This window comes from Pagrus major, chromosome 2, assembly GCF_040436345.1.
Source record: "Pagrus major chromosome 2, Pma_NU_1.0".
Classification (NCBI taxonomy): domain Eukaryota; kingdom Metazoa; phylum Chordata; class Actinopteri; order Spariformes; family Sparidae; genus Pagrus; species Pagrus major.
The window spans coordinates 17754596-17782425 of record NC_133216.1 but is presented as its reverse complement, the minus strand read 5'-3'; the positions used below and the strand labels follow the sequence as shown (position 1 = coordinate 17782425).

At 40.1% G+C, this 27830-nt stretch overlaps 1 protein-coding gene across 1 annotated transcript; it reads right to left on the bottom strand.

The window, feature by feature from the left end:
* Positions 1-1345: 1345 nt before the first annotated feature.
* LOC141018541 (solute carrier organic anion transporter family member 1C1-like) lies at positions 1346-26529 on the bottom strand. The gene is made up of 14 exons (XM_073493547.1): positions 26497-26529; positions 18436-18577; positions 14843-14975; positions 13976-14097; positions 13755-13901; positions 12826-12924; positions 11740-11988; positions 10435-10599; positions 8612-8807; positions 6277-6442; positions 5852-6024; positions 2597-2661; positions 1745-1862; positions 1346-1583 (listed from the first exon to the last, which is right to left on the bottom strand). Exons 2-14 carry the CDS (start codon positions 18575-18577, stop codon positions 1346-1348), a joined length of 2013 nt encoding a protein of 670 aa, XP_073349648.1. The 5' UTR covers positions 26497-26529.
* Positions 26530-27830: the final 1301 nt, after the last annotated feature.

Genomic DNA, 27830 nt, shown 5'->3' with positions numbered 1-27830 from the left:
TTCAAACAAATGTGTTCTGAGTTTCAGAATAAAAGACCTGAGAGTAGAACATGATGTTTGAGTTAATGCACGTACAAAAAGACACAAAAAAACCTCAACATAACCTTACACTTCCTGTGTAGCAGTGGTATGAGATGTGGAGGCAGAGCTCATACACATCAGAAATTCACAAATTCTGAGCATATTCACTCCGATCCTAATCATCAGCGTCACAACAAAGTGTAGTGCGTCGTATGTATTTAAAACAATATTCTCTCTTCAATACCTAAAATTCAGTGTGGATGGTGCTGGTTGAAACTACAGGAATTGTGTACTGCCCCCTTTTGGACATCATCCATATTGAAATTGGAGCAGCCTCCACGAAACAAACCGGTAATTAAATCTCACTAAAATATAATTTTTAGTGAGTATGAATACCAGTGGAACAAGTTCACGTCCAGAAAGCACAGAACACAAACTACGGTACAATCAGACCTGACTTTGGGCTTAAAGTAAAAGACTAAAGTTTTCAGAAATGAAATATTTTTCTAAATGACTTAGGACTTACATTCAGTCTGATATTTAAAAGTAAGATGAAATAGCATTCTATTCAAAATGTTACAAAATTGATGAGACATACATGATTTAGAGGTAACTGTTGAGTGAATGAGGCACATATGTCAACAACCACCAAGCCCTCAAATAGGCACTGAAATACATGTTCAAACACATATTTCCACTACATCCCGTTTCTCTTTTCTGTTTAAAATTCTAAAAAAGAAAATCTTTACTTCCGGTCTCTTTGAAGGCCTAATGATCCTAATTATTGTGTTTTTTGTTTAAAATTTAGAGCCGCCGGTTTTGTAAGGCCACTTCTCCTCTTCTGTTCAGGAACAGTGATGTCAGGAAGAAAAACTTATCAGAAAGAAAAAAATCTAAAGCGGCAGCTTTATAAGTGCTGGTTTTCAGAATTATAATGTTTTTCTAGTAGTCTGTACAAGTCGCATTTCCCATCTAATCTCTTGTGCCACCTTTAAACCGGAAATATTGTTATATTTTCTTTATAAGGAAAAGAAACAGCATGTACATTCAAGAAATATCTCAGTTATATCAAATTTCTGTCAAATTCACAAAGCGTTCACAGGTCCAGTAGTACAAATATAGAATTTATGCTTTTATGAGATGATCGGATACAACATGTGATTCCCTGCAAATCTCATTTGTGTGTGTGCGTTTGTACAGTATCACGCTGTACATAGTGTGGCTGTATGTGGGTTGGTATTTGTTCATCTGTGGTGTGCCCGTCTGTGTGTGTGTGTTTGTGTTTGTGTGAGGGAGACAAGGAGTTTCAGTTCTGCTGGATCTGTCACAGCCGTGTCTCCCTGTCTGTGCTGTTGTCTGAGGTTTGCTGTGACTGGTCAGAGTTAGAGATCACAAACTCTTCCTTCCTGAGTGCCTCCAGTTCTGTGCCACCGTTGGCCAGAGCACCATGGATGCCGTTTCTTTCCTCCGACTTCAGCTGTCGACTGAGCAGAATGAAGCCCGGGATGCAAATGATGAAGGAGATAGTCCGCAGGCTCAGAGTCAGACCTAGGTACGCTATCCTGAGAAGTAAAAAAAATATAATTAGCTACCTAAAATATAATTAGGTAAAGATTAGGTGCCTTCAACTAAACATTAGATGAGACGTGAGAATGAAAATGTGACCCAACCATGTCAGAAAACTGAATCTTTCTCAATACTCTGAGTGTCATGTGAGTACTACCTGTATGCAGTGGTGTTGTAGATTCGACAGGCTCCTATGCCTCCACACCTCTTCTGACCCCATTTTAGACATGTTGTGTCAATGATTGCTCCAAAGTAGATGGGTGCAGGGATCCCCGCTGTAGGACCAAAGTCAAATGAGGTTAAAAGACTGAATAATTGGCAAGCACATGCATTTTGGAGTGTATCTGGTAGTTCAAGCGACAGGACAGTTTCTATCTAAGTGCTTGATCGAGGATCTATGTTTTGAAGGGAGTCCTTCCTATGTTCCCAAGGTCCTGTCTACCCCAGTAATTGATGAGTTGGGAATGAGACTCAAAAGTCAACTTTTCTTACAAATGGGACCTTTAATATGTGTAAACAAATGATTGAACCAGGGAACCTAGGATCCTGGGAGCATAGACGCTTGGGAACCGAGGATCTTGAGAACATCGGCTCTTGGGAACCTAGGACCCTGAGAGCTTAGGACCTTGGGAACATAGGCCCTTGGGAACCTACACTAGGAAAAAAGGACCATGGGAAGTTAGTACCCTGGGAACATGGGACTCTGGGACATAGGACCCAGGAACTTGGAACCTTGGGAACATAGGGACCTGGTAAGATAAGGCCCTGGGAACATACACCGCTCAGCCACAACATCAAAACCGCCTACTTAATATTGTGCAGGTTCCACTTGTGCAGCCAAAAAAGCTCTAACCTTTCGAGGCATGGTCATAAGGGAACCTAGAAAACCTTGGGAACATAGGACCTTAGGTTCATAAGACTCTGGTAACTTAGGACCCTGGGAACATAGGATCTTGGGAACATGGAACCTTGGAGACATAGATTTTGCTCTTTTTTGAGGGAGACTTACCAAGTGTACGTGTTGCTAGAGCATGGAAACCCAAGGCCAAAGATTTCAGCTGTGGTTTGATGCATCTGCATGAAGAAGAAATGCATATTTTGGGAAATGGTTTAAAAATGTCAGCCATGTCTCCAGTACAAAACAGAAACTAGGTCAGTGAACTCAAGTTTCTTTCTCTAAATAAAAGGGAAGCTCTTAAAAAATATAAGTTGTCATCCCATGTTCAGACAAACCAATACACACAAATAATGCTACCAAAGCCTGTTCCATCACATAAAAAATGACTTTTCACACATTTCATGAGATAGGAAAACAGCAAACATGTTTGCTAAAAGTTATGGACACATATAACATGTTTTGGTGGGAAATGATGAGACCAAACACGATACTTCTACCTATGGGCATTTCTCTGCCTCAACAATGCATGCTCTCACTGTCTAAAGACAATTATAACCCATGGCCTCCTTATGATACAACATAGACAGTACAAGGAGACATAGAGACACAGCGAGTTAACCAATTTCATTCCAGTGAGGCCAGTGCATTCCAACAGGATCAGCTGATATGGCTTTAGGAGGTCTTGTATGTATGTGTATGTGTTTTTGTGTGTGCACACTCGTGTGTAGGTTTAATTGCTCTACATTCCCTCATTCAAACCTAGAAACACAAACAGATATATAGAAAGAGATTTAGGGAGAACAACGCAGAGGATAAGGGAGGTGAAGTATGTAATCTTTTCTCTATGGAGGGTCTCACCAGTAAAAGGCATGGTTGTGTTAAGCAGAGTGTCAGCCAGCAGAGGGAGCTGTCATGCAGAAGAAGCTATATAATGTTCATAATACATGGTTTGGGGGCTATATGTATACTGCATGTATTCCACTGTAATAGCTATGGTGAAATCATAAAATATTTGTATTTTTTATCAAGATTATGTCATTTTTTTCAGTTATTTTCTGTCAAACATTGCACGAGTCCACCTGCCCATCAAACAGGATTGCAGGAGCTGGCAAGAAAAACTCCACTATGCATGCTCTACAAGGACCGCCTGTATTAAGTAGACGGCCCCTTACAGCCTCTAGCTAATGACTGCATTCTCTACTTATTCATCTGTCAGGAGCTGTTTAACTCAAGAGGACTTGAATTGCATTTGCAGCTTCAGCCAGTGAGGTTAACCTTGAGCTGATTGGGCTAATAAGCCAGAAAGAGCTGCTCCAAATAATGAGTCACATGAATTATTGGATTTCCACTTACTAATATCACCCTTCTATTTGATAGTGGTTATTTTGAAGACATGAATGCAGTTCAATTCAGTGTAACTTAATAGCCAGTTAGCTAAAATGTCCCTCCATTACTTTTGTTGGTTATCCATATTTCAAGTCTTTTGAAGCATAAGTTCTGACTACCATACAACTAATACACATACTGTAGGCTGATGCAATTACAGGAGACCAACCAATCTTCTTGAGAAAAATGAGTGGGAGAGACACAGCGCTGACCCATTTCTCCTGTGTCAGAGGGACCAGTTATTATAGCTAATTAATGAAGGGGGTGTGCACTCTTTCAATCCTGACCATCATTAATTGTCATTCATAACACAACACCACTGATTCACTTTGAGGGACATTTTCTGCAGCAGCTCAACACAGCTTCATGATTAAAACATTTGACAATCATCAGATTTTGCACAAAACACCTGCTGCTAAAAACACTGAATGCTTGCTTTTTTAATATGACTCATATGTGCAGCAGTGTTTGCAGTGGCTATTGAGTTCTTCAGTAGAGCCTGACTGATACTCGATTGCTTGGGCCGATACCGACATTAGGGAGTAAAAGATTTCGATATATCAGCCAACGTACACACATTATTTGCTGTGATCTCTCAAAATTGGTAACACTTGTCCCAATCATCTTTTTCTGCTTTATAATTATTATTTTCATATTGGCACAACCTTTACACTGATACAGATGTATCTATGATAGGCAAATATTGGTCGATAATATCAGCAAATAGATATATCGGTCGGGCTTTGTTCTTCGCCGACGTGCAAATTCAGTGATAGTTTTTATATAATTTGTTGCTATGATTCAGTTACTGTGAATGGAAAACATTTTCTATTTATTTACTTTTAATCCATTTTTGCGGAACTGCTAACTTCCAGGAATCACGGGATGTTTTTATATTTAGCTCCCTTACAGTTCAAAGCAGTCAGAAACAATGATTTTGGCCATTTATAGCTGACTTATTTTTATTGGCAATGACTGTGTCTTTGTGTCTGTCAAAGTACAAACAGTGGCTCTGTCAAACAAACCTTTTTCCCAGTCATATGATTTTGGAGGTTTAAATCCTTGATATGACAGTACTGGTTACTAGGACATAGGCAATTATTTAATCACTTCAAGCCTTGAAGGCCAAACTCTGATCTAATACTCACAAATGAGGTCAGGGAGAGTGCTGAGTTACCAGCTGCAAAGTGGAAACTTATGTCTCGTTAACTCGGTAATATTGTAGAGAGGGCACATATCCTAACAGTAGCTGACAACTACAATATGCTCCTGAGGGCGCTGGTAATTTTAGCTGTGAGGACAGGCGTCAACTCCTAACAAAATTAAAGGTGCACTATGTAGTTTGAGAAGAAATTCAAACTCAGAATTGTAATATTTACAACCTTAATGAGGTAATAATACTATATCAAAAATATTATTTTTTTCCCTATCTGAATAAACAAGCTGTTCTCAGAGGAAAATAAGGTTCCCAGAACACTGTTTGAGGCTGGAAAGGCTGCAGGGTCCGCCACATACAAAAAAAAGTAAAACAGTGTGAAATTGTGTTGTCCTTTAAGGTCAGTTTGTGTATTCAGTCATCAAAACAAAGAGACTTTGTTTATTTAGTTTGTTTAGGCATAACAATTGCTAAACAAGGACAACATATTTCTCTTCCGGTTAAAACAATTCTTCCCCAAAACTACATACGTGCACCTTTTAAGCTGAATATGTAACATTTGCAGACTGAGATAGAGCCTCTAAAATCAGCACCAGCTAACACAGCTTCAAAGGGTCCAAATCATATATGCACACATTAAAGCTGCATCAGCAAATAAAATGTTAAATTATTTAGTATGTCGAGGGGAAGAATAACAACATATGAATAACGGGCATTATTGCATTAAAGCTGACCCTGACCCTTTGCAGCAGTGTGAGCAAAGATAATTCAGTTACTTCAAAGTCCTTTTTTTCATAAAAGATACTTTTAAATTTAATACTGACCTGATGAGAAACATGTAGCCTGGTGTCCCCCCGAGGGAGATGATAAAGGAAGTGATGACAGAGAGAGCCAGGAAGTACGGGAACATCCTGTCACAGTCGTCCGTGTGAGGGCACTGACCTGTACTGGCCGTAAAGTTACCGGCCACACCGACACAGCTACAGTTAGAGAAGACCTGGAGAGACATGCACACACACACACAGTCGCACACACGTGACCATGTATGCCAGGACATAGACACACACACACACACACACATATATATATATATAGATGCAGGAATACATACAGTGCACTGTAAATACTATACACAAACACTCATACACACGTCTGCAACACACAGAGGTATTCACAATTTTATCAGTTCATGAAGCTGAATGTAGCATTAATTTCCATGTGTAACATTTTTTATTGCTGCACAACTTACTGTGTTTTTTCCTGAGCCAGTAGAACCGGTGCAGCCAGCGAGACAGGGAGAAACATATGTGACGTCGTTCTCGCCACAGACGGGGTCCCAGTCGCTTGCTAAACAGGAACAGTCCTGGTTGCAGGCTGCGAGCAGCGAGTGTTTATCGTAAGATACGGTATCTACGCTGGAAAGAAGACGAGGCACAAATGAGAGGCAATTAGATAATTAGTTATATTACCTCTATACAAAGATATACGATAAAATGTTGAATACTGTATGAATTCTGCATTAAAGTTTAAAAAAGTACTAGACCTTTGTATTGCAGTGTTTCGTTGTGTTGTGTACTTGTTTCCAACAATATTCAAAACCAGAGAAATCCACTCAGTTTACTCAAGGTAAAAGTACATTTCATTTGGTCGCCAGTCACTGTAACTTCTGAGATAGAGTCAGAGAGTGAAGGACTAAAGCGGGATTTATGGTTCTGCGTCGATTGTGCGCCTAGGCGTCGGCGAACATGATCGCCGTGATTTTTCATTTATAGTAGTGCGGCGGTGTCTATGCATCGCGTGGTAATTCACCGCCACAACGCTAGGGGGCGCTGAGTAACGAAACCGCATGAATTCGTACCTGGAGTATTTACTTTCCGGTTACGCCAGAAGCGGGGAGTGAACATGCCTGGTCTCTGGTAAACAGTACATTGAACAATGGCGACTGAGCGAGAGAGGATACTTTTGGAGCTGGAGCTGATCGATATTGAAGAACAAATGCTTCTAGTGCAAATGTTAAATACCAAACGAAGGAGAAGACGTGTGAGGAGGTGGTATGTACGTCCTTTGAACGCTGCGACCCGGAAATGATGTAACGCGGACCAATCACAGCCCTCGAGGTCCGTGTCGCATGTCCCTGCTGTCTGCGCCGTTTCGACGCGTAGTTAGGATTTTTGGGAGGCGTGCGTCAAGTGACGCAGATGTTCGGCGTAGCGGTCTGCGTCGACGGCGTAGCTACGGCGGAGGTACGCCGTCGACCTGACGCAGAACCATAAATCCCGCTTAAGTCAGCGACTGAGACTAAGCGTGTATAAAAATTTTAAAACGTTACATTATCTGTTAACATTTGTGCGTGAGTCATGTCAGATAGGTTTTTAATGGTTTGTTCACCACCAGCAAAGCAAGTTTAAATGCAGGATCGTTTGTGTTAATTCACATTACTCGCGTGAGTTTTTACTTGCCCCAAACAGCCAGATTACCACACATTACCCGTAAACTAGCGAGAATCAGGAAAAGTCAGGTTGATGAACAGGAGTGAAGGTAAATCCACTTTTAATCCCTAAAGTTGAAAAGGCAATCGCTGAGCTTTCCTCCTGTGGACAGCTGCGGACCAGAGCTGAATCCCACGTGACTTTGGATGGTTATTCCTCCAGAAAGTCAGGCTCTGCAGCAAACTCTCTCCTCCAGAGCCAGCCAGTAGAGGAGAGTAACTGCAGCAGCTATGCCCCCTGCTACGACTGGTCCTTCCTGCACAACACTCACGCATTTCTTTTGTTTTTTGTCTAGCGGCAGAAATTACACATCATGCGTTTAAAAACCACAGTATATAATTGCTGAAAACACTTGGGATAACGTAAGTACACAACTCCACAGAATAGATAACAAAGGGCTAGTCATTTTTAGACATTTCAATGCAGAAATGTTACATATTATATCTTTAAATATGTTTGGCGCCAGGGTGGACAGAGTTAATGAGTATTAATTAATGGAAAAATGTGTATTTACCACAAGCAGGGCTTGTGTTTTGATTGTGTGTGCCAGTTTTAGCACATTCACTGCAGGTTAATTAGCACTTTGCACCCATCTGACTGCTTTTCATCTGTTTTGTCAGCAGTGTCACTTCAATTGAAGCTCAGTTTTCAGACTCAGCAGTGCATCGGGCACACACGGGGGATGACTTTTTGTTGGTCTGTAATGTTATTTCTGGCTGGGTTTAAGCTTGTGATCACCTGCTGGTTGCCTCGGTGTTACAAACAGCGGTTTGCATGTTGCTGCTTGTTCTGTTAGCTGTTCTCATACTGCTCTTTCATGTGTGGCCCCCATGGAAACCTACGCCCATTCTGTGCCAGTTCTGCCTAGATACTAGTCCACATTGTCCCTTTTGTCACACACTGAAGCAATCAGAAAGCTGAGTAGCATTTACTTGTTTTATTCGAACCAGATGGACTTAAACATACCAATTCCAGAAGTAGAAACCCGTGAGGTGCATTTAATGTCTGTCCGTTGGATCATTAATTGCACTCTGTTCTGCTGAATTCGGAATTTAAATATAATCTGACAACACCTTGTGATTATCTATGACTCACCTGTTGTATGAAAGTGTCACCCCGGCTACCCTGGCGTTCTCGCAGCTCATCGTGAAGAAGAACAGTGACAGGATGTAACCGATCAGAGACGTGCCAAAGGCAAACCTGGCTGCTCCCATGATGTTCAGCTTCAGCCTCTTCATCAGTAAACCTCCAGAAAACATCCCCAGCGCTACAGCTGGGATATTGATCACACCTATGATATAAAAAAACACCAAAGCACAGGATCATAACTAGCTGAAACTAGATGTTGCTTTCAGGGCTTAATACGGATTTGAACAAAGACAGAGAATAAGATTTAATAGAGTATCAAAGCTTTCTGACACTTGCTAATAAAGCGTCTAAGTAAACGACTGAGGCACTTTCAGAGGAGAAAGAAGACTACACACACTCCAAATCCCCTTGATCAAAAATATAGCGCTGCTTGCTTTTTATTATTTTAGTTCCTTCTCTTTTACCTTCATTGAACATCAATGTGAAAACTTGGTCTTTTATCTATACCCATGTCATTAGCTCTGGTCACTGATAATGCATTCTCTTTCATATGCAGCCAGTCTGTGCAGGCATCTCCCTTGATGAGACCGCATGTACGTAGATACTTTCATCTTATGTTATCAACTTCATTAGATATTTCATTTCATATGCAAAGCACTTCTCATATTCACAAAGCTCCCGTCTCTGCAGCTGTGGCGGTTAGTAGGCTGAATTAGAGCAGCCCGCTCCTCCTTTTCTTTAACAATACCGCCTTTTTCTGCTTCGTCAAGCAAACGCAAAACAACAACTCAAATTAACTGGGTGAAGAAATGCTTGGAATTATAAACATGTTAAAACGCGTCGTCTCTAAAGTGTATGTTGTGAACACTAGAATTAACTATGCGAATCCTAGCGCTCTTTCTTCCATATAATGTGAAGCAAGCGGGAAAGCTTCCCCTGATAGTCGAGGTTTCCACACACAAATAATTTATAACTGTACATGTAGGTTAAGTATTCTTTTTAATATGCAGCTTGTACATTTCCTATGTGTATATACAGTATTTGTAGAAATAAGGAATTTTCTAGAAACCCAATTGTGCAATTTTGCTAGACAGTAAAATCCGACAAAGTGACTTTACTTCGCTCTAAAGTAGACTAATAATTTTAAGTCGTTAAAACTGTTTAGCCGTACAACTTAAATTTAATAGACTATTTTACTTGGTTATTCTGAGGTAATCGGTTTCCTTGCTTTTTTTAATTTACCGTGTACGAGTTAGACCATTATGTTTTCTAAAATGCTTAGTAACCGTTGTGCGAGATGAAACGTTTTAACAACTTAAAGTCATTAATATACTTGGTCATTTTGAGGCAATGAGTTTCCTCATATTTTTTTTTTAAGTAAAGTTACTTAAGGTTACTGTCAGGTTTTACAGTGTAGCAAATGTGACCACAATTCGCCCTCCTTGTTAACCTTCAATCTCCCTCCATCCCCGCCGAGATCACCAGTAGGTGGACCGCTATCCGTGTCCAGACCCTGACACCATCCTATCCGTACCCAGACCTTTAACTGATAAAATATGTAAAATTATTGCATTTTGACACAGTCTGTCTATTTTAACAGGCGCAGCCTTTACAGCACTAGCGGCCCATGAAACTTACATGCGTTGAAAATCACTTATGACACACTACTCAGCCAATTGGATCTGTGTATTGCATTAAGCATTGTGATTTGAGCCAGTGTACACATAGATGGGAGAAGAGACAACAGTCAGAGGAAAGTAGACAGTGAAAACACAGCTTTTAATCTGTTTTTTTTTTTTGCTTTTGAAAATCCTTTGCATGTAGCATACCCATTAGAAAGTTGGCCTTTGAGGCAGACTGCCTGAAGTGCTGCTCGATGTACTTGGGCTTGTAGGTGACCATGCCGATGAGTGAATTCAGCTGGATGATTGTCACACACAGGTAGATCAAATACACAGGTTGTCCCAGCAGAGTTCGCAGGGTTGGAAAAAAGTCTGTAGAGGGATGCAAATCTGCCTTTAAAACACTGTCCGAAAAATGTTAAACATGCAATATTTCTATTTAATAGGATCTCTAATTACCTATCTCTTATCACTGCAATAAAATTAAGGTTCTGTATTTCTGTCTACTTGAAGAAGGAGGAAGAGAATGAGTGTTGGCTTGTGAAAGTAGGACAAAATTAAAGAATTCGAAAATGTTTGCCGCCCCCCCAGTGTTTATTGAAACGCTAGCCTGGCTACAATATATAGTGACTTTAAATTTAAAGGTAGCCTGTGGAGTTTCTGGCCACTAGGAGTGCACATGTTGGTCCCTGTTCTGCTTGTATTGTGTGCAACATGAGTCACAACCTGTTGTTGGTTACACATTATTCCGTTGATTAACAGTAGGCAGCGATGAGGCACCAACAAATATAAACAATGCATAATTAACTCTGCAAAGAAGGCTTTGTTTTCGTCCATGTTTGTTTTGTTTTTGTTGTTCATTGGTTGGTTTGTCAGCAGGATTACACAAACACTACTGAACCGAGATCCATGAAACTTGGATGGAGGATGGGTCTCGGCCCAGAATAGACCCGATTAACTTTTGCTGCAGATCCGAAAAAAAGGACGGATCCTGGATTTCTTTCTCACTTTCTTTAACATTCCAAGACAGGGTGTTTTTCAACATTTTTGTTAATTTCTCAAGGAACAATGTATGGGTCGGTCATATCCAGGTGGCTGGTATCTATGAGTGAGTACAATTTAATGTGGATCCAAATAAATCTGGATCTTGTAGATTGTAATGTTTTATTTGATATTGGATTAGGTTTGATGAAATTAAAGGGGACTGTTTGTCCTTGACAGAGGTATGTGGTCTACTCAGTGTTTTAATAAAATCTTTTTTTTTTAAAAAAGTGGCTTTGAAATTGTTTTATGAGGAGGAAGGTGAACCCAACATTTTTGTCAAACCTTAATGTGAGACCTTAAACTAGAAATCTCCACAGTCAGAAGACTGCTGTTCCCCCAGTCTGACTTGTTAAAAGAAAATCTCAACTTACATGTCCCTTTGTGTAGAATTATGATGTACCTATAGCAATTTTGTCAATCATTGTGGTGGCATATATTTTTGTTTCAATCCATTGAATCCATCCTTACCTTTGGCCATCTCTATGAAAGTCGTATTGTCGTCTGCAGGATACTTGTGCTTCAGAAGAGGAGAGTCTTTAATGAAACTTGTCTGCTCCGGTGTGCACTTCTCTGGGCCCCGGGGCCCGGACATGGGCAGGGAGCGGGGCAGAAACCAGAATGGGATGGCAGACAGCAGGGTGATGACCCCGGCTATGAGGTAGCCCAGCCACCAGGCCCCCACCCAGCGGGCATCTGCCGGGGTGATGGTGATAGTTTCTGTGGGGGGACAGTGACACATTAACCAAAGCTCATTTAAAGCTCAGGAGTTGGATTGAAACATCATGCTCCGACTTTTCATCACAACAGTTTCTCATAAATTCCTCGAAAGTTTTTTCTTTTTCTGAAATAATTATTTCACTCCACTATTTTTAAGTTCTCTCTATGAAGCAGAGCACCCAACACTGTATTTTCTCTTCAGTTCTTCCTTCAGTTTCCTTTGTCTCAGTTCTCCCTTTGCAGCACTCTATTTGATTGTAGCCTTTAACAGAGCTTTGTCCTACCTTTCCCTCCCCGTGCCTTGTTCATTAGCTAATTGACTCTAATCCTGTACATCTGTTCTCAGTCTGTGAGATGTATTCATGCTGCTTGACATCCACCGGAGGTCACAACTGATAATATCATGCCTCAGTTTTATGAATGAAAAGGCCTTTTTCAGAGCAGATATTTTGACCTTCGATGGCGGAAAAAGTACCCGTTTTACTTACATCTACGATGGCTCTACAGGCTGGCTCTGTAGGCCGACAATTTAATGACATGATGTGCGTGTTCTGAAACTGAAGTTTGATTCAGACCAGAGTACATGTGGGAAATCCCCAAATATACAACGAGTTTGGCCAACTTATTCTTGTCCCTAACATTAAACTCTCTCATAGTTAAATATGATACAAACAGACAAAACAAATCAAACTGTTGTTTTAGCAACAAGAGCTCTCTAAGATGGGTAAGTCTCAATATGATGTATGAAGATGTAGAAGCAAACACATTCCCCCTGGAATGAGGGGTTAATGGCATCAAATATGTCCAGACTGTCAATTCACAAAATACTAAACTCACCCATTTTTACAAATCCAATGTCCACATAGATTTTGGCGCAAAGGGAGCCGAGTAGGTAGCCAAACACAGGGCCAACAACTGATATGGTCTGCACACAGCCTGGGACATGACACCCAAAGAGACACACAGCACACATACTGGTTAAGTACTAAACAGAGATTTTTTCCACAAGTTTTTACAAACAGATCTATTTACTCATGTTTTCGATCTGTTTTAAACTCGCATTTGTTTGGGAACAACTTGCTAAGCAAGCATGTTCTTTTCTAATAATTCCCATAATCTGCTATTGTAGGACACTGAAGGGATTTACTGCCAATTCGAGAAAAACACCACTGTTGCACATGGCAGAGCTTTCAGAAAGCATGGTGTTATTGTGATACTATAATGTGCTAAGAACGAGGCCGCTTGCTGCTACATGTGGGACTGCAGCCCAATTTAAACGGCTGTTTCATGCAATAAGTGTGTCACGTGTATATTTTCTCAAAGGATCTTTACCTTGAAATCATCCCTTGAACTGTTTTGACTGCAAAGTGCATTTGATAGTATTATTGAGGATGTTCTGTGTCCAAATCAATTATTATTAGTTAAATATGTATCAGAAAAAAGAAACTTGTTTTTTTTTACGAGCTGTGACAGGTAATGTTTCACCTAGTGTGTGTCATCAGATGGTCATGTCCACTCAAGTAATAATGAGTTAAGGAGAATTAAGGTTCTCCTGAATCAAATTATGTATGGCACTTGATGCTGACTGCTAGAATAGGGTATGAAAAACAAAACAAATACAGAGAGAATCAGGCACCCCAAAAATTGTTGTAATGTATGTACTGGATAACGCTGAGAAGAACTCATACACTGACACATGTATAACTAACTAACTGACATGTGTTTACTTTAAAGGTGGATCTACCACTGGGTGATATCCTTCTTACCAACATAGAGCGCAGCGTTCTCCTCAGTAGCAAAATCGTCTATATAAGAGATCCCGAGCGGCTGCACAGGCGTCTCTCCAATCCCCCGCAAGACATTTCCCAGAAGCACGTAGATCCACATCGACAGGTTGGAGTCTCCTTCGCAACCTGCAGGCAAAGATGAAAGTTATCAGGCGTTTTTTTAACTGTCTACACTAGCGTGCATGTGCGTAAATGTTCACCTGTGGGGGGCACTGCAGGCAGTTTACCACCTTGGGTCAGGTCTCCTGGTGAGCCCATCGCACACGGAGAGGGGTTCAGCGTTGAGTTCACTACCCATCGCACTGATGTTTCAAATTCATAGCTGTATACAAAACACAAATGGAACAGAGATGAAAACAAAAACAGTAATTTTACTTTTAATAAAGTTTAAAGGATGAATGTGTGAATGTGATTGGAATCAACAGTCAACTCAAGACAATCTGGTATAGGCTGACCCAACACTGCTATGTGAAGGACATGAAATATACAGTATGAAATATATGTGTATAATGGTAGGATTTTTGGACCTGACTGGGCCAGGGCTAGCTGGTTAGCATGCTAACCTCAGTAGATATCTCTGCAACACAATACCTAGACATCAAAATATCAAAAACACGCCGAGTGCCATCTAGTTCCATTATATTCAAGAGAAAGCAGACATCTCTACGTCCGATATCTCTGCAACTCACACGAAAACAATTTAGATGGGTAGGTGAACAGTCCCTTTAAAGCATTTCTTGTTGTGCATTATGCTGTATGAATTGGGTGTTCATGTTGTGTCTGATTGGTTAGTGACAGAATGTAATGAGTCCCTTTTGTGGATATGATTTGGTGCATTAATTACTGGCACAGCTTGTAAAGGAATGAGATGAAAATGGAACCAACAGCTTTGCTTCACCCTTTGTCATAGCCCAAAGCAGTTTTTTTAAATCTAATTTTAACAAGGCTGTCATCAACAAATGTGCTTTGTATCTCTTGTGCAGCTGCTATCGACTTAAGCATTGCTTGTATTAAATCAAAATGTCTTAAAAATGCATTAAAAAAGGGTTAGGGCTCTTTCTACTCACCGTCCAATGATGAAGTGAGGCAGAGCGATGATGAAGGTGCCAATGGACATCAGCACACAGCCCACTGCGATGATCTTTGGCCGATGGAGCTTGGCCCCAAAGTAACTGACGAAAGCTATCACCAACAGGTTACCTGGGAGGACGGAGGCAGCCAGAGATATCAGGGATTTAGAGTATTACTGTGCATACTCAAAATTAATATATGAATGTGACTTCTTTCCTTGTGTTCTGCAGCAAAGTAAGATGAAAATAATACAAACGTTAAGGAAAAAAACATTAGGAAAACAATCATCCAAAGCTGTTATTTCCCCCTATATAGTCAGTATATTATCATTTGTGAACTGTAGATACGGGATGACATCTACACTGCATTTTCATGCGAAAACTATCAGATGAAAACTGACAGCTAGACGGATGCGTACATCCCTAATTTGAAAGGCAGATGAGGTTGTGTTCTCACACGAGACACATTATCTTCATGCTCTGCGAGATTTTTTTATTATCTGCAGCATGAAGCAGCAGCAAACGTATAAGAGGGCATAAAAAATTAAACAATGCTGGGTGGGAACGTGCCTATTTTAGTGTATGCTGCCTGCGATCAGTGACATTGAAACTCCAGAGATGGAAAACTGGCCTAGAAAGATAAGCTTACGCCGTGCTGCCTGACCTTTTTCTATTGTGAAGGGATGACGTCAAACCTGCCGACAATCCTTCAGCTATTGTTGTGTGTGTGTGAAAGCAACAGAGACATGATTTCGAATAATTAGGAGTAAATGTTTATGTGTAACCCTTATGTGATGATATTATAAGAAATTCTGACACGGTGTTCTACATTTTAAAATGCTGCAGGTAAGTACCGTGGCTGTGCATGCTTTCCCAGACTGAAACAGAATACCTCTGTTTCCTTTTAAACTGAGTTAACTGTGTTCTCTTTATCATCATTCATTTTGTATATTTTGTTACTTTACAGTATGTGCTACGCATATGCTAAGAATGATTTATGTACAAGCACATGTAGGGTATACATCAGCTGAGCTCAACTAACCATCCATCATTTGCACCCTCTACTCTCCTTCCTCCTCTCCCTTGTTCTTTATTTCCCCCCTCTCCTCTCTCCCTTTGTCTTCCCTCTGCTCTGTTGTCCTCTCATGTTTCTTACACTTTCCTTTCCTGTTTCTTACCTCTTCACGCTGCCCTGCTCTGCCTCTATGTTACCCTGACAACAGTCCTATAGAAAAGGCCTGTTGCCTAGGCCACATGAGAGTAGCAGCTTTCACAGGCGACAGAAAGATGGTGAGATCCAGGGTTTTCAGCTCTGAAGGCACTGGAGCTGTCATCTTCACTATACATCGCAACTCTGTCAGAGTAGCAGCAGGTTTCAGACTCTGCCACAATGTCACTGAAGACAAATGTTAATAATTTTTCTCTACAATCGCGTCACAGTGGGCCCAAACTGCCTTCCTGACAGCACAGGTAGAGTATGACCACTTTTATCATGTATGAATCACGTCTCTTTGGGTCTAATCTCGCTCTGCAAGCTATGTATGATTCATAACCTCCAGGAGACACTTGAGTTGAATGGACTAACCTTATATAACTGGCCTAGAAACTGGTCAGTGGACAATCTGGGGACACATTTTGCTGAATGTCATCAAGAATTCTTCAGTGTTACTAAGAGGAAACAGGTTATATACAGGATGTACAGTAGAGGTGTGTATACAGTAGTACTGCAAGACTGATCTACTGAACAGCTGTGCACTAAAGTAAAGTCTATGTGTGGGAAACACTGAATTTGATGTAGATTTCCCTGTTTATGTTCCCCATGGTATTATATACATCCAGTATACTGTACTGTGTTTATGCTGCTTAGAGTCTACTTGAGGCATTCCACAGATCCCTCCTCTGACAGTGTTTGATTTGCAACGGACAGTTTAAAGGTCCAAAATTTTAGAAAGTGAGATTTTCCGGTATTTTTGATAATAAAGCGGCCAGCATTCAGAAACTGTGCCTTCAAACAAGCTGTCAGGACTTCTGTAAAGTTGTGATGTCACAACTATACAATCACTACCCCCAGCATGGCCATGGTTGCAAAGACACTGGCAGAGCTAATGCGTAAACAGGGTGAGCAGTGCCTGCTCAGGCTTGTGAAACATGACCAATTCAGAACAGACTGGGCTTTTGGGAAAGGGGGGTCTTAAAGAGACAGGCCCTAAAACGGAGCTTAAAGAACGAGGGTGAATAGAGGTGCTGTAACAATGGACAGTATGAGAACAATAATGTGTTTTGTGATGATTGAAGCATATTAACTTTTTCTAGTAGACTCCCCAAATTCAAGTATAAAAATGGAAATGAGCATAATTTGGGACCTTAAAATGGATAAAATCAAAGTACATGCAGAGAAACCAGAGATATCGGGCCCTATTTAAGTGATCTCTAGCACACTGTCTAAAGTCCAAAGCGCAAATACGTTTAGGGTGTGTCAAGCTCCATTTCGCTAGTGAAACAGTCCATCAGAGTTGCCAAAAAATACTTATTTCAGAAGGTAAAAGTTTTATTCTGTTTCCTCTGGAGAGTTTTCTCTGTCCTGTCAAGTTTACCACTACAGCGCTCTAACCAGTACAGCAGAGGGTATGCACGTTGTGAACCTGCCTGTGTAGGCAGATCTTAATATCTTTATTATGTGCCCTTTAAATAGCAGGAAAAAACCCAACCATTGACTTTAGACCAGGTTTTTAGCCATCTATGATGCAGTGACTTTCTGCTACCTCAAGATAGCAACGCACCATCAAATGACAACTGCATCAGTCAGAAACTAGCGATGAGGGTTATGTTGTGTACCACTTTGCAGCGAGCGCAAGATAGAGGACATTGTCTTTTTATTACATATGTATTTTATTTATATTTATTTTACATGTATATGTACATCTGGAGTCACAAAGGGCTTTATGCAACTGTTTCACACATGTAGTCCGTACAGACTTTATTGTGTAACATGGGTGGAGTTCCCCTGTTAGAGGAGATGTTTAATTAAGCTCTTCTGTTACGGACTTCCAGAAGGATCGGCCAATTATGAGTTGTACTGAAAAGATTATGTGCCCTTAATACAATTTACAGGGCAGAAACATTTTTTTGAATGTGGTGAATGTGATAAATGTGTCACAAAGCTGACCAGACAGTGTTGAAAACAGATTATTTTAGCTCTGCCTGAGGGTCCTTCTGCTTGCAGCTGATTCACATGTCAGATAAAAGCTGGTAAATGCCAATGAATATTACAGGGGGAATCTGAGATTAAATCAATAGTATAGAGAAAACCTTATAAACTGTAGAGTCCGGCCCGCCACAGCATAAAGAAAGCTCAAAACCTGCTATGTCCCTGCTCGACACTATGACTCACCACGCACACACACATACACACACACCCCTCTGTCCTCTTCTTGGAAGCCTGATGAATCCTTTATCTGCAGCTTGAATACCTCTGTGACCCATTCATATTTCCGTCCCAAAGACAGAAAGAGAGGAGGGAGGGGAGCCCATGACACAGAGGCTGCAAACAGAACAACAAAATAACAGCAGTGACTGGCAGGCCCACTCACCTATCTCGAAGCTCCCGTCAATGACACCTATTAGGTAACTGGGGATGTCAAAGCGCCTCTCCAGCTGAGTTATTGTGCTCTTCATGTAGCTCCCTGACAGAGCCTTTGCAAAATAGGCAAAGGACAAAGCCACCAGAAACATCTGGGAGAAGAGAGTGAGAGGAGAAAAGGAGAAGAAAATGGAGGGGTTTTACATTAAAATGCACGAGCATGAAAAAACACTCAAGTAAACAACTTATCATCATTGATAGTAATTGTGTGATGTTCACACTTGTCTTTTGTCAACTAAGAATGGACAAAAAATGCACTTGTGTGATATCACTGTGGTTGCTACACTGAATGAACTCCCCTCATTAACCTACTTTCACTGGTCCAACGTTCACTAATTAACAAGTGCCAGCATCACAGGAATAATGGGGCTGTGTTAAGTGAAGCAGGCAGGAGAGGGATGGAGATGAACACAAAGCGCAGGTTAGACAGCATGAACACTCAACAACAATCAGAGAATAACTGGTTTACATGAGTGTAACCAGCCAGATAGACACATGGGTCACATCACAAAAAGTTATGACTTAAGTGAATTTAATCAACGGACTCATTGACGGCAGACATCCAAAATGCCAGACTAACTCAGTTATCTTATTAAGATCAAAGTAGTCCAAAAACCTCCACAGAACATTTTTGTGTCTTGTCACAGGAAATGTCAGTTCCTTATTGAAAATTAAATGAGAGTAATAGCATAATACGACAAAATGGGTTGATTATGGCTTTTTTACATCATAAGATATAGACAACAGTCTCAATTACTTACACATCATTTACAATCCAAGAAAAACAGATCATAAATAATCAACGTAATTGTAATGGTCTGCAAAATGTGAGGACCCAAATGCAGACACACTGAGGCAGGCATGTTGGAAAAAAAAGGCAAGCTTTATTGATGAAGCCGGTATCCAAAAAAAAATTAAGAAGCAGGCTGGCAAGAAAAAGGCAGACGAACGACACCAGGAGAAAAAAATAGGACCAGGGAAGAGATGAGAAATGCAGGACTGATGTGAGGACAAAAACTGACAAAGAGAGAAGGAAATACACAAGGCAGACTAATGAGAGACAGGTAAAACTAATAGGGCAATCAAGGGAAAGAAAGGAAGTGGAACGTAAAACATGACATATGTGGATACATTTACCAAAATAAAACAGGAAACAACATAAAACAAAAACCCAAACCATGACAATAATGACATATTTTCTGATGAATTGTCTTTTTTTCTTCCACTACCTCTTTAGATTCTTTCAAACGAAAAGTAATGAATCTTTTCAGAGTTATTAGCTTTAAATGACCAAAATTGGGCCCTTGTGCTGTACTTTATCCACATAATGCAGTCATTGTCAACTAGTGCTTTTAAATCGTGCTTCACAAATGAAAGTAATTTGCTCATAGATCAGTGGTTTCCAACCTCAGGGCCGGAAAATCCCATAAGAACTGAGGGGCCATAAAAAGGAAAAAGAGGAAGAAAAAGAAATGGTTCCTGAAAAAAAACAAAAAGTTTCTTTCTATGTGACTTCTCTCCTATTGATGAATTGAAATACAGGATTGAGTTTGTCAAAATGCCAATAACCCAGTCCACTTAAACTGCTCTCTTATACATGGTTACTAATACTATGTTATACATGGCATCGGGTCACTGTAGTCCAAATTTCATTTCCAAATATGTATGATATTTTATATGATAACATTCTTTGTCAACACTAAACCATAAACATGATCCCAAAAAATCTGTCAAGTGCAACTCAACAATTTCATTGGTTGCTCTGGTGTGACTGATATTCAGCTGGTCAGACAAAAAAATTCAGTACTTTTTAACAGACAAACAACAAAAACCAAAGCAAATCCATTAATACTTCCACAAGTATTTCACACACAGCCCCATGTAAGATGGGGAAAAAACACTATAGTCTTCAGACTAAGTTTAAACTTTTTAATCAATTAATGGTTTTTATAATACCCCAGTAAGAGCTATTTGAGTTTGTCAAGCTTTAAACATCAGCACACTATGACTTTTTAAAAAAACAGTTAAACTTATTGCAATTTCTTGTAGTGTGTGCTGTGATTTAAAAAGAGAAATTGCGCTTATTACTGTTTACAATCATTTACTTAATGTGTTAAGAAATTAAGTTAAATCATGTGTCTGATGTGGATTCTCAGCCAGTGTTTCAACATTTGTAAGCGTGACACCCCTGGATATTTTTAAGGCGATCTCAGGCCATCTCCAGCTGTGTTTGCAGCGACAGAACCGGGTGTCTTTCGGAGACCTTGGGACATTTCTAGCCTAGTTTGTGGAGACCAAAACAGGTATTTTAAGCCAAAACATGATGTTTTCCTGACCATAACTGAGTGTGTTTTTTTTGCCGAAACCTAACCAGAGTGTAAGCATAGCATAGTGATGAGAGAAAAAGAAATCTAAACCGAACAACAGTTGCAACATAAAGAAATGCAAAGCTTTAATTATCTATGGTTTTTGCAGAAGCCTACTCAGCTAACATTTATTGTGGATTTGGGGTTGGAATTCTGCAGAAAAAAAGTATAATTACCACATCAAAATCCTTGAACTGGAGAATACTGTATGTTAACACCAATATGTTGCTTTTCACAAGTTTAACTGGTCGACACAAAATGTCTCCCACTTCACTATAAAGTCCATTCTCAGTGTATGTGCTCTGAAGGCTTCATGTTTCCACTTCACATTTGTGTTTGCTGAATATTGGACCAGGATCAGCTTTCAAAACATGTTTGATATTTCATGCTCATAGGCCCACCTCGTAAAATCAGATTTCCGCCTTGCCACACAACTCTTCGTCCTTTCCTAATCCTTCCATGCTTCTCTTTCTCCTCCTCGTTGCCAATCGGCCGTGTGAAAAAAGATGTCAGCGGTTTCTCTACAATGATTTCTCTGAACAGAGTGTGAACAGAAGAAGAATAAGTCCTTTGTGTTGCCTTTCCACTTCATGTCTATAATCTCTTTCTCCCTCAGCGCTTGTAAATAAGTAATGGTTTTAGGGTCATAGACATGGTTCTTGACATGCGAAAAGCAACACACATGAGAGTCACATTACAGAAATGTTTATAGACAGTGCAATGGCTATAGCATAAACCTACAGTATATATTCCAACAAGATCGCTGATAGAGTGCAAATAATCAGCACTGAGGATTCAGTTTGACCTTTTGACCATTGATGGTTGAATTAGAAGCAGCTGACTATACTACCAGTGCTGGGAAAACTACATTAACAGAGTTAGAGAGGAAAATAGTAGCTCCAAGTCTTTCTGTATGAGAAACAACGTGTCTTTTCCCTAAACCTGTCCTTGAGTCAGAGTCTGCATTTACATGAGATGATGGCAGAGGGCCCATTGATGCAAACAGACCTCTGTTGAGACCATGCTAACCATGAGTGCTGGCTGTGGGGCATCAATGAAAGTAGCTCATCACATGTGCATGCCATGGGGGGATTAACTTGAAGGGAAACATGTATACGCTTTCTTTTACCACCAAAGCAAGAAAAAGGCTTTTCTTATTTACTTTTTCCAGTCTATCCTCACTCATTTTGTTGGAGAAAACCTGTTTTTTTTTTCTGAGCAAATCAAAAGTGAAAAGTTATCAGACGTTTATGAGAAACTGAAGTTCACACTTGACATTAACATGCGTCTCACAGCATCTTGAGTGGCCACTTGTGATCAGATCTCAGAGCCAGTTGTAGTTTAACCACCGCTAACTGGCTACTGGTTGTAGCATCTTCTCATCTAACTGCTCATTTTGGGATTTGCAACAATGGCATGCATTGTGACATTTTCATTCTGTACTTTCAATTATGTCTTAGCACGTGCCAAACAAGCAGTGGTGTGATTAAGGAGCTGTAAAAAGAGATTCACGCTAAGACTGCTTGAACTGCTTGACAAAGCCTCCTTCTGACCTGCGACCCGCTTTTTGTTCTAAGCTTACTGATGTCACACTTCTAATACGCTTAGACTAACACTGGACTCTGCCACACACACACAGTTTTTTTTTAATCATTTGTGAGATTTATGTCAAAAAGTACCAAAAAAAAAAAAGGATTTATAATATAATTAATAACATGATTAGAAATAGAGTTCTGAAATGGTGTTTGAAGAAAGAAATGAATGAGAAATTTAAAAATAAAAAAAAAAACCACTGGAATATTGTAGCACCAAAGTTCTCGTCTTAATGGTGGAATTAACAAAAAGCAGAGCACAGGATTAGAGTCGAAACGGGCTGTGCCATGCCCCACCCAGCCGATCAGGGAACAATTCTGAGAAGAAATAAAAGTCCTGCCACTGTATTATTATAAGCTGCTTGAAGACCATTGTCTCACATCACTTTCATGTAAGGAAAAAGCAACAAGACTGTCTGATCTCATTCAAGGCTTTGCTAACTTTCATGTTGCTGGCTGAAGAAATGCTTTCAGCCAATTGGACTTTTCTTTCTTTTTTTTTGTTCGAGGTCGTTTGAGGTGGGGGAAAGAAAAGGAGAAAGAATAAAAGCCTTAGGAGGTCTATTTATAACAATATGAGATTCACATCATGTTCTGCCTTATTTTCTTGATCTTTCCTCAGAAGGAAATGTTGATAACCATTATGACATTTTCACAGCGGTGAGGAGAGGACACAAGAGTTACATCATTGTAGAAAAAGCATGCAGCCGCTAAAGTTTGTTCATTAACTTGAGTGTGCTTCATTCGAGGGTCCGTTTTCTAAATGACAATTTTTATTTAAAAACACAAGAAGTTACCCATGCTTTTCTGTCCCAACTTGTTGAGATGATGACATTGACATGAATAACCTGTTGCCTGTTGAAGAGATAAGATACATAATACACAGTCTGTGGCAGGATATTCACTTTTCTCATAAATGAAACTCACACTTGATGAGGCAAACCAACTATGGACACATCATGATTCATTCTACAAAAGAACTAAATTAACCTAAACTGTCTTCATCATTATTCTGGAAAGGTTAAGATACATGTGAACCCTCTACTGTATGCACAACTGTAGTTCAGTCAAAGACAGACAGAGAACAATTACAGACAATTAACGGATTATGATAAATGCTTAAACCTAGTGTATCAGTAGTAAAATTAAAGAAGGCTAAAGGGGCATCCTGGTGGCGTAGGGGTTAAGGCACTGACCACAAACCACAACATCCTTGGTTTGCATCCAACTGAACCTTGGTTGCCACCTCCAGTCAACCCACCACTGCAAACTATATAAAAAAGACATAATATGACCCACAACAGAAGTCATTATGTCATCCTGGATGCACGATAATATTGGCATGTCATCGGTATATAGGCTGCTTTAGATACGGCCAAACTACTGAGTAGTTTTCTTTTTTTGCATAGTGACTGAGTATATGTACATAATATTTATCGATATTTATTGCTTGTCAGCAGTCATTCAGTGTCACAGCTGCAGCCATATTGTTTTCTGCTCTGCTGCGTTCAATTGCTGCAGAGAGCTACTATAAATGCACAAAAGTTAATGCTGATGTTCACTCAACACTTCCTGTGTGGCTGCATACATTTCATATTGCATGTGTTTTGATATGAATGCACCTTGGGAAGTGTGGACAATACCAATGAAGATTGCAAAAAACTACTGAAGTTGATGTGAACATATAATTAGAGATTTTTCAGAAGTCTTTGTCAGACTTCATTGACCCAATTTGTAGATGAAGATCATGCGATGTTATCTAGAACAGGAAATGAGTTGAAATTCACTTGCCAATTGAGTTGTGTTTCCAAGGTCAGGAATTAACTTTGAAACTGCTGGCGTTTGAGCCAGCATGAGTGAGAAGTCCTTCAAATGCTAAGAACACGACAGAACAGAAGAGCAACTACCTCTCACCTTGAAGGGAAATTGTTTTGTATACAGTTTTTCCAAGGTCAAAACTCAGATTTTATTACATCTTTGACAAGGACCAATATATAAGAGTCGATCTGTTGAGTTCTCTTTTGAATGAAGGAAGCATCAGCACTGTGCAGCCTCATCTTCTTACAAATGTGTCCTGGGAGAAGGCAAGGCTTGATATGGAAGTTCTGGTAAGTTATATAACGGACTCAATGTCTGGTATACTGTATTTGTCAGATCTATATGCCAGACATGTAACATTAGTGCAAAACCATATTAGATGATTGTAGTAGAAATGCCACAGGCAAATCTTTAAAGGAACTATGCCAATACATGATTTCATTAGTATTATTGATCAGCCAAACAGGATTATGAAAAGACTCAGAACTGTTAAATTATGTGATGCATTTTCCATTCAAAGCCATCAGTGTGCACCTTCATCAGCTGTGACCAAGTCACACAATGAAGCTCTAAACACACTCAAACTGACTACCAAAGCATACAATAATCATGCTGTAGAGCCTCACAAATGCTAGCAATAATAAACAGTCATGAACACGAAACTGTCTGATCTTTCCTCCGTGCATAACCCTCGACTACGTCATTAAAATCCAAAGCTCTGATAAGATCATGATGCTACCAGCTATTTCTGCACTCTGAGGTTTCATTCCTGGGATATTGAACATTTTCCACCAGTTACCATAATTCATGCAGTTTAAAGGTGTGGTTTGTAAAATTGGGTTGGTGGCCACCAACCCAAAGCATCTGCTGACCTTGGAAACTCAACAAGCAGTTGTCTTTCTCCAGAATTGCTTTTTGCACCTTTAAGGCACAAAAACAACTTCATATGTTAATCTCATTATAAGCTGTCAGTCTTTCTGGGTTGTTTCCTTCCAACCCCCATGCATATGCATCTCGCTGTTGGGGCACTACGTAACTTTTTAAGTCACAATTTTGGTTATATAGTCCTATATTCTTGAACTCTAGTACTTCCAGATGGGCAATGAGCACTATTTGTTCTCACTCACCATAACTCAAAATTCACGCCTGTTTTGTTCTACTTACACATACAAATGTAAACATATGGTTTTAAAGTACATCTAAAACTCATGTCAGCTCCTTATGCTTTTACACCTCCTTTCATTACGCTCCGTAACGCCATTATTCAGTAATACGAATAACACTTAGATGGACGCCAACCTCTGACCTATTGATTGACACCTAATTTGCCCAGATAGGAGCTGGTCAAATGCCCGCCCTGAAGCCTGCAACAGCCCCCGAGCAATCACGTAGAAAGGAGACCCACTCCCCTTTCTCCTGCACCACTTACAAGCCAGCCACTGGATCGTGACTCATCATTTAGCCAATGAAATGTCCACCAATATATGATTTAATCAGTTTTTTAAGGCCTAAGCATGGAATTTATACAGTTTCTTTTTGCATTTTGCTCTTTCTATAGGATGTTTTTACATCTGTTTTTGACTATTTTATATCCACAAAGTCAATCTAAATAAGGAAATAAACAACTATAATATGTTGATGCTTTTGGTACTCGAAAGTTGGAGTATTTTTGGGGGACAAAATGGCCTTCTATTGCCAGGTGCCTGGATATTTCTTAAAACTTGTGACTGGAAAAAATCAGTTTGTAATCTTTCAAAAGAGCCTACAATCATGCCTGCACTCCAAAATGGTTCAACAACAGCAGTTTACTTTACTGTTACTAATGGTAACAGGTTATAGGACCATAAAAAGTGAATAGAAGAGAAGCAGTGTAAATAATTTCCTTCCTTTCCTTTGATGCCTTTATATAGCAACAGACATTTAGTATCCCTCATGGACACGCACATCATCCTGGTGGATGTGACTTGTTGGACTGTTGCTTTAATTTGGTTATTTAGTTAGTGCCGGTCTCCACACACACACACACACACACACACACACACACACACACACACACACACACACACACACACACACACACACACACACACACACACACACACAAAAGCGTACATACTAAGAAAGCATGTGACCCCTCCCCAACACACCACACACACACATTCACACACAAAGTATCTACAAGAGAAATAGGTGCAAGCTGTTGCTTCTTCATCCTAGTCATGTTAGTCTGTGTACCTTCAGGCTGGTGCAGGCAGAGGAGCGTGGCTCTTTGGCCGCGGCGTCACTGCCTCCGTTCCGCTGTGTGCGTCCCTGCTCGGCTGCCATCCTCCAGAAATGTCTCTGTGTCTCCTTAGCAGAAGTCTCCCACGTAATGCAATTCCTTGGCACTGATGCATGCAACCCTGCAAATGGATAATTCAAGCATGTGACCCACTTCTCATCATCGGCACAAAAACAGAAACATGTCTACAGCAGCCGACAGAGGGGAGACAGACACACAAACACACATAAAATCAATCCTGTATTGGTTGGAGATATCTTAACTTAAAACAAAACTCAAAAGAGTCGACACTGTAATGATACAGGTGATGTTTGTACTCTTAGAACAAAAGGTTTTTATTTCGACGTAACCAAAGTATCAAAACATCTGGGCTAAACATTCCTGCATATCATATTCTAAGTGCTATATCGTAGGCCACTGGACTAACTAACTGGAGAGGAGTTGCAGGCTTTTAAACCCTGTGTGAACCTGCAACTCCACTACAGTTAGAACTAAAGAAGCTTCTTGGATGAGAGGTGAAACATCTTCAAGAAACTGAAAGTCCAGTTGCCTACGATACAGCACTTAGAATTACCATGACCTGGATGACTGAGAACCTTCATCAACAAACACATATCATATTGTATTGTTCGGCCAGTTACTGATACCATGTAATCAAATAAAATGGGGCATAAACCTGTGTAGTGTGAAGTGTGGGAAACTATAATCTTAAGCCTAAAAGAGCCTCAATGCACTAAAATTATATTTATACCACTTGAAAGGAAATTTGATTCACTGAAAGATTGACATGGTGAGGAAAGATTTGTTCACAGGGTGAAAATGAATCCATATTTATGATAAACACTGTGTGTGAGAATACCACCAACAGTGACAGCACGGCTGCTCTGATATACTGTACGCTCTCACAGGGAAGAGGGTGTTTGTCTCCATTTATCTATTGAGATTTAGTCGCTATTCACTTTTTTGTCATCATGTGCCAGTAAGGCTTGAGAAACGCAAGACTGCTCACGGTCTTGCACAGAACATTTGGCAACCTCTCTGCATCTATTTTTGGCTAGTGGGAGAGACAATGTGGAATAAACTCTTTGGATTTGTGTATGTTACATATAAATATTAAGGTGTAATGTAAAGAAATGTGCACATAAGGGAAAAAGTGCCATTGTTGAACACATGGCAGCAGTTTGAAAAAATGCAACAGTGGCTGGATGACATACATTCCCAACTGTTTTTGTTGGGTGTACCTCCACAACCTGGTCAGATGAACTCAAGAACCCCATCATCAACGCCA